Source organism: Centruroides vittatus, unplaced genomic scaffold (genome assembly GCF_030686945.1).
Source record: "Centruroides vittatus isolate TY-2023 unplaced genomic scaffold, ASM3068694v2 contig_970, whole genome shotgun sequence".
NCBI classification, from domain to species: Eukaryota; Metazoa; Arthropoda; class Arachnida; order Scorpiones; family Buthidae; genus Centruroides; species Centruroides vittatus.
In genome coordinates this window covers 547223-556273 of record NW_027122643.1, presented here as the reverse complement: position 1 = coordinate 556273, position 9051 = coordinate 547223, and the positions used below count along the sequence as shown (strand labels likewise).

At 25.8% G+C, this 9051-nt stretch overlaps 1 protein-coding gene across 1 annotated transcript in view; it reads right to left on the bottom strand.

Moving 5' to 3' along the window:
* Nucleotides 1-1406: 1406 nt before the first annotated feature.
* The window catches only part of LOC136985462 (diacylglycerol kinase theta), a 208707-nt gene continuing 201062 nt past the window's right edge, over nt 1407-9051 (bottom strand). The window contains exon 22 of the mRNA XM_067282751.1: nt 1407-1951. Coding sequence (XP_067138852.1) covers nt 1814-1951 — 138 coding nt within the window. The 3' untranslated portion in view covers nt 1407-1813. The remainder of the gene's footprint in view (nt 1952-9051) is intronic.

Here is a 9051-nt window from a genome sequence, read left to right as displayed (position 1 = left end):
ATTTTCATTCTTATTTTTAATGTTGAAAGTTATTCTCTAATTAAAGAAAAAGAATATAATTCTCTGATAATACATGCTACACTTTGAGTTTATTACTTATGTATAATTATAGAATATTAATAATAAAAATAAAACATTACAGCCTGTAATGGTTTTATCTCCATATATAATTGCTCTATTTTTAATATTTTTCCTATTAATCTTTTATAAATTTTAGTAAAATAATGATAAATTAACATTTTTGTTAAAATAATTTTATATTAGAAGAAAGTTTAAAATAAGTTATAATTTAATTATTTTAAACTATTTTTATAAATTGAAAAACTAAATTACACATTGTTTCTAGAAAGTGAAATGTTCAATTCATTTATGTGAATTGAAATAATTTTTTAATTTTTAAAATTTATCAAAATAATGAAATTAATTAATTAAAAATATCATTATTATTTGACAAATATTATAATATATTAGTATATTTGCAGTATCTATAAATATTTTAGATAATTTTTGAAATTAATCAAATTATCATTAATATTTGTTTGTGCTTTGAGTTTGGGCCATAATATATATATCTATATATATATACTTTTTCTTTTTTTACAGTAAACTTTTACAATGATATAACTTTAAAATTCTTAAACAGTAAATCAAAAAATTATATCATTATGAACATATAATTTTACAATATCTTTTATGTGCATTTTTTAAATTGGTGTCATGAAATATTTCTTTTAGCAAAAAATAAATATACTTTCAAGATTATTATTTGTCTTTAATTTTTAAAATTTTTATCATAAAGCTGTGACTTTTAGATGTAGACACAACAGAAATCAAATTACACGAACAAAGGATAATAGGGCTGCATGCAACAATCTGAAAGTAATAATACAATACATATATTTTACACAATATAATCCTCAATAAAATCAACAGCTATGTCCAATTTAGATTTTTGATGTTAGTAATTAGCATTCCATAGCCAACTTGAATGATTAAACAAAACTAACTTATTATTCAAATATTTTTATATCTACCAAAAAAAATATTAATTCTCTGAAATGCCTATTAAATAAATAATCACTCCAAATATCTTTGAGGAGGATAAAAATTTAAAGCAAACATGGTGCTACCTAATATGCTTTACTTTCATATACAGTACATATATATACATAAATATATATAATCATTTACCAACTGTGTGAATAAAACATTTTTTTTACACTTACAAATACCCATTTTAGATTTAATAATTATTTTAATTACAAAAGTTTATAATTTTTATCATTATATAATTATAAAGAATGTACAGTACATATATAATTTCCATCAGATCAAATTTTTATTTTATTTATATGCATGTGTATGTTACTGATGTTTAGCATATAAAGTATAATATATATTGTATATAAAGTATAATATATACTGTATATAAACAAACAACTTTATGATTAATTTATTAGTGACAAATTTTAGCAAAAACTTAAAATTGAAACTGATTAAAACTTTAATTTATATCAGTTGGGCTTAATGAGGTTTTTTTTTAAATTTATTAAATTGGCACCATAGCTGTTATTATAAACTCAGTCAAATTCATTAATTTGTTCGTAGAGTCTGACAAGATACAGAATGAAACTGGATTGTTTGGACTATTTTGTTTAATACAATGGGGCAATACTAGAAGAAACACTGCCTCTGTAATATGGCTAAGAAAGGTTATACAGGCAGCAGAAAAGAGGAATCATGGACAGGGGTATAAGCAAGACATACCATCAACAGCTGGCTATTCTAACCAGACAACATCTGTTATGCTACATTAGAATGGTCCTGTTGTTTGAGTAGAACTGCCTGATGCAGAAGTCGCTTGATTGTAGACATCCATAGTTGACACAATCATACTTGGTTCTGTATTTCTTCGTTTAATTTTGGTTTTACTCTTCTTTAACATGGTAGCCTAAAGAGGGAGGGATAAAGACTGAGAAGAGGATAGCAATAGTTCAAGAAGATAGAGGAAGGGCTAGAAAGAAAGGCATTCATGCAATACGACAACAGGAATACTCAATGTGTCTTAGTCACAGCATTTGGCAAAAATTAAATTATAATTAACTTACAACTTGTTTATATATATATATATTAATAGATAATTTTTTAACTTGTTTTACAAGATTTTTTTGAAAAATATGTAATTTTAAAATATATATTATAAAATATGATTCAATTTCTCTCTCTCGCTCTCTTTCTCTCTCTCTATCTCTCCCCTCATGTTATCTTCATTCTTTCACAATAACAATAATACATTACTGCAGGAGACAAATAAACTAAAAAGATTAGGAAGATTTTTTACAATATTGAAATCTGTCAACTTTAAAATATATTAAATAATCCAATAAATTTCAACAAATTGATGTATCATCTGAAAATTCTGTTCTTTTTTGTCAGCTTGCGAAATAATTTAATATTACATGCATTAAATGTTTCTGCACAGCAAAAATTATTGTCTCCATCATATAACTTATTTGCAACACACATTGCATCAGCTATGAAGGAAATTGGATTAGCCCAAATCAACCACCTAGTCTTCTATATCTTATGTTTTGCAACATCACTACAGATCTCTTGAAAGCCACGATCAAATTTGGGAATGTTGAAACAGAACACTACAGCATGAATTCTTCCTTAATTCCATGTGGCTGGAAATAATGTCACTGATCCTCACCACTACCTGCAGCTAGAGCTGACTCGGTATTCCTCCGTTTCATTTTACTTTTTCTGAGCATAGTTGCCTATATAAAGAGACAGTATAAATTGTCTATCTATGTGCTGTGGGCTTTCTTCCATCATTGTTTTCTGTTATTACTTACCATAAAATATATATATATATATATTTTTAAAATATGAATCAAGATTAAATTTAATTTTAATGTTAACATATCATAGCACATTTGTTTAATAATTTTGTAATGCATTACTTTATTATTCAGATGCTTTTATTGTAATTAAAAAAATTTAAATTATTCATATGTTATTAAAATAAAAATTAATATACATGATTGAATTTGTTAAACACTATTTCACTACAGCAAAGCCTTCAATTTAACTTATAATATTAGAACATCAATGTAAGTTGAATAATTATTGTATAAAAATGTAGTTGCGAGGCAGTAAAATCAAAATTCAGAATATCAGTATAACACTGCATAATAATAAGATATATATGAACATTTTGATATTCAAATTAAAGTTAAAAAATAATAATCATAAAAAAGTAATTAAAAATTGTCATCCTACTGCAATGAAAAATATTGATATGTTTTAATCAATATTTTTCATTGCAGTAGGATGACAATTTCTATAAAATAAGAAAATGCTTTCCTTAATATTTTAGGGCCTAGAAGAGAAAGCAGGATCTTCTGTTATCAAGTACAAATTATTAATTGTCGAATTTCATGAGATAAAATCAAAAATAAATTTTACTTTTATCAATCAATTCAACTAATAAAAATTTATTAATAATTGGATAAATTTGATAGTGTAAATATTAATATTAAAAACAGAAAATAATGTGCACTGCTACCAGAGAAAAGATTGCAATGTTTTGTATATTGAGGCAGATGAGAAGCCTCCAAATAAAGGTCAACTCTGTCATGAAACTGTTATTTCCTGATGGTATTCAACATATGAGAAGAGACTAAGATGAAGGACACTTTTAAAGTTCATCCTTGAAAATTTTTTGTAATTTTTCTAAGTTTATAGAAAATAATATTAATTAATTTAGTCATGCTTGAGTTCAGTATTTTTCTAGATTTATTCCAATTCCTACAAATAGCATTAGATATAGTTGTAAATGTAGATTTGTTATTTGTAATACCAACTAAAATATATATTAAGAAATTTTTCAACTGATGTAAATATGTATTTTGCAACCAACCATAACAACTTATTCTTCATGTGAATTACCTCTGAAAGTAGATCCTTGAAAGACTGAAAACTCAAATCCAGTTTAGTACAAAGAACTAGCTTTCTAGACTGACTGGTGATCCTATACTTTAACAGCAAGCTAACCAAGATGATTCAGGATTGAGAACTTCAGTGTTCTAATAAAACAATACTTTAAAATCCTACAAATAAAATTAAAAGGATTTTATTGAACTGAATCTTCATAGAAATAACATAGAATTAATCTGACATCTGATGCAAGACTTTGATAAAAATAAGATTTATAGATCAAAATATCTCATTATGTCTAATATTTCATAAAACCCATGCAATCTCAAATTTCTGCTTTTGTTAAATTTAGTTATGTCACAGTTGTAAAATATGTGAAACTGCTTGAAGCCTGGTCAAGGCCAACTTGAAATTATTCTCTCTCTCTCTCTCTATTTTTTTTTTTTTTTTGGCAGAGAATTGCTCAAAAGCAGTAACATCTGTATAATTTCTGGAAAGACATTTATCTGTATTAAATTCACTTGTTATTGAAATTGAAGTCAGAGTTTTTAAATAGTTTTAAACGCACCAAACAATTTTTTAAATGTTTAAAATATATTATATTACTAACACTAGCAAATTATAACATTAATTTCAACTACCTTCAGACATTACATACTGAAACAATATAAAAAACAAGAAAGTTAATGATGAAAGTGCTTAACATCTTCAGGGTTAAGATTTTAGAAAAACAAATCATGTTATTTTGTAATTTTGATTTTAAATAACATATTGGATTACATAACTTAATAAATAAATAAAAGTAATTGTAAAAAAACAAAAATTTGCAACATGATAAAATAATAATTAATTTAAATGAAATCAAATAAAATGAGCAATTATTTATTGTGACATTGGCTGCAATTTTTAATCATATTTTTAATTTATTTAATTTAAAATATATGCTTTCCACCTCAAATCAGTAGTGGCTTGCCCCTGTACATCATACTTTTCCTTTAACAATAGAATTGTTCTGGTCATCTATCTACACCTTTCAGGGGAAGTTTTTGAATTGAAATAACATGACTTCCAGATTGCATCAGAAGTTCATATATAGTTAATCGGGACCTCCTGCCCCTAAGGTTTCCAGATCTGGTCTTGACTTTCATTTATATAACTCTGTTCTCAAGATTAACAAAAGACAGACAGATGACAGTGAGAATTTATAGGTCTACAATTTTTTCAAATTGCATCCCAATAAAATGAATTCAGCAATTGCAACTTCCAAATTCATGCAAATTAGAATTAACAAACATATGAAGGATATTGTGAATAATAATAATAATAATAATAATACAAAATCAGCAAATTTGGTTAAGATGCATGATTTTACAGTTTTTGAAACACTTTAAATTATAAATTGTAATAGTAAATAAAAAGAACTTTTATCATCAAGAAAACAATCAAAGCTGTAATTCTGAAACCCTGTAATAAACTGACTTTTTGTTTTTTGAAATAGATAAAAGCTTGCTTTGGCTAATCATTGAATTTTATTATATTTCATCTTGCTTAATATTTATTATTTGAATCATTTTGCTACTTTTTGTTTTACATGTCATTTTTATTTACTTATTATTTATTTATGTTATTCCATAACTTTGATTTTCAGTAATTTATTATTTTAAAATCTTAGCCCTAAAGATGTTAAAGAATAAAGTTAAAAAAACACACAAAATTCAATTAATAACCAAGTGCTATTTCAATAAGTAATGTCTGAAGTTGGTTCAAATTAACATAATAATTGTTTAGTTGAAATTATATTGATCACATTGTCTTAGAGAAAGAGAACATTAAAGGAGGTCATCCTTTCAAGTTATTTTCCACTTTTTTTGACATCTAAAAAGCAATACTGTTTATTAAGCTTTTGCTTAGTTTATGTAGAACTAAAACTGATAATGGTAAAATCTTGGAACTTTTTGGGATAAATGTTTCCTTCTTCCATAAACTGGGCAAGCAAATAAAAATAACAAACACAGTAACCCTTAAGTTTCTTCTAGCAGAATGATTAAAAAATTAACACAAACAAATTCTTTCAGTTCTGGTTCGGGTTGTAGAAATACTTCAATATTCAAAAATTGAATGCTCTGGAGAAACTTCAACTTCAATTCAAATTTTGATCAATGGAGTGTTTCCACTTATAGCTGATGTAATAAGTCCTTTGTAATAGCCCATTTGTCAAAATTTGAATTTATACAAGTTCCCTCGAAATATTCCATTTTTTAATAATAAAGCATTTCAACAACATGAAACAGGTCTTAGAAGTAGACCAAAAGTGTTAGAATGGTGAAAACATTAACACAAACAATCAGACAATTAAGGTTAGTTGTATTTGTTACTTTCTGAGATGGAGCTGGAAGGAAATTTTAATATACTCTCTAATAAATTAGTTTATCAAAAACAGAAATCATCATCATCTTTTGTTTGTGTATATACAGTATATATTGAAATACAAAGTTAAAATACAGTTTCATTGGCTTTAAAATTCAAATAAAATTGGCTTTCCTATGTGTATAAAAGATTTTGTTGGATTTAAGTTTTCTTGAGAATACTGTAAATGGCCTTTAATCTAATAAACTGAAAAAAATTTTCTCTTATGACAGCCATAAAAGAAAAATCCAAATGAAATTCATTAGGGTATAAGTATAATTGCTTTGTGGACATGAACTTGCTTTCTAAACAAGATATTAAAACATAGTAAGTTCAGATTTAATTAATATCTTGATATGATTTTGCCCTGCTCAAGCTCCATACTTTTAATATCATATCAAGATATTAAAACTATGATATAATATCGTAGTTTTTAATATCTTGTTTAGAAAGCATTTTCATAATATCTTTTTGTAGATACACACAAAATAAATTCTGCCTTGTCATATATATGCTTTTCTTCATTATCTAGAATGAAACTGAGAAGTGTTTTAATTCAATCTGCTACCTCTGTGATTACTTCTTATTTGTAGAAAAAAAAAAATTTCAATCCTATTGTTTTTAAACTTAATATTCAGCTTTTTGTAGAATACAATAATTTGAATTTTAAAGTTTGTGGTGTACTTATTTATAATAAATAATGCTGAAAATAGAATTAAATATAAAAAATGACGACAAAAATACAAGATTTTCAATGTCAGAAAACAAAGTAGTTTTGTTAACATTATATTTAATTCTAAGGTAAATAAAATTACTTATTTTTTGAAAATAAATTTGATCTAAAGAACAACAACATCCATCAAAAATAATAAATCTCAATAATTTTAACTTTGCTTAATATCTCGTAAATAATAGTTGATTCATTTCCTTGAATGTAGCAAATAAAAACTTTTAAATATATATTACAGCCTATAACAATGAGAAATTGTGCAAGTAATACTCCATTTGTTTCAATAAAACTTTCACATACTCTTAACAAATGATAGTCAATCTATTATGACTTCTGTTATGATAATTCTTTGAAATCATTTCTTCTTAGAATAAACATCTGCCAACTTACTTTATACAATATAGTAAATATAAGTATTTGAAATATTTCATTTTATCAAAAATTGCTATATTTTATTTTGAATAATGTAAAATCTACAGTTTAACTAAAACACTGATTTTCTAAAGAGAACTCACACTAGGCCCAATTTGGTTTTGACTTGATATTCAAATTCTAACAGTGAATACAAGTTAGATTACTAGATGCAAATTCCACAATAATTCTAACTCAGAAGTAGTCAGATTTGTTTCCTCATCAATCTATAAACATTTCTGACATTAATATAAGAATCGGTGTTAGCATAGCTTTTCTTTAACTTTTGCCTATTTTATAAACTTTGGAAGAAAAAAAATATCTAACTACAAAAGCTTGAAATTGCATGGCTTTGTGTTCTTTCAGATTTAATCGTACTGAATTTTTCTTAATTAAGAGATTATAAGGTGTTACTAATTTTAGAAATATCTTCCTTTAAGACAAAGTAATTTTAAAGTTTTATTTACCTAATATGACTGATTCTATATATTTTTTAACTCAAGGTATATGGAACTTAATTCCTTGCTCTGAATATCAATTAAATTTGTGATATCACAATTAAAACACAGAAATATATGTTTTTAAAATGTCATTTGTTGCAGCAGTAAATACTGTAAATATAAGAAATGTAGTCTAAAAATAATCGTAATGTAAACATATATTATTAAGTAAATTATTTAATGAAAGTGTTGATATATACTGGGTGATTGTAATTAAAGTATCCCTATTCAATGCCTGCTAGAGATTTATTTAGTAATCCAAATGCAATTAAATCTGACAGTCTTTTGCATGTTCTAAAATATCATATTTTGATTAAAAAATTAATATCAAAAATGACCATATAGACACTTTTGACACTGATGCAACAAACTTACTTTACTTATACAGGATGCTCTTACTATACAGAGATCTTAGTGATACAAGGGATACTGTGCAATGTGATCCCTATTCCAAAAGTGTAAAATCTGAAGGTAATGAACAGAGAGAAGAGAAGAGAGAGACTATCCAACAACTGACCACAATTAATTCTTTGTGAAATGCTTCTCATATAGTGTGATATCAATTTTCAAGGTTGCAGCATGTCCTTAATAAATCACATCTTTTAAGTGTTCCACAACCAAATGGATTAAGGTCCATAGACTAGGGTAACCAGATGGTAGAAAATGCATGACTAATCACTCTGCTTTTAATAAAATGTCATAGAAACTGTTGTATGCAATATCCAATATCTGAAAGTGCTCCATTGCATGAAAGTGATTGATTTCAGGCATTGTTGCTGTTGCAGTTGGGATATGACAAAAGTGTTGAGGTGTATGTGGGTTATCAAAGAACATGTTACAGGCCCATCGAAATTAATTTCTTCAAAAAAGAACAATTCAAGGAAAAACATGATTGTAAATCTACATCAAACTTAAGTTTGGGCAAATTCAGTAACCCTGCTGGAAAACATAAGGGTTTTCAGTGTTCAAATGTGATAGTTATGGGAGTTCACTATTTCACTGAGATGAAAATGTAACTCATCACTCCACAGGATCTTCCATAGCCATAACATATCCACTTCC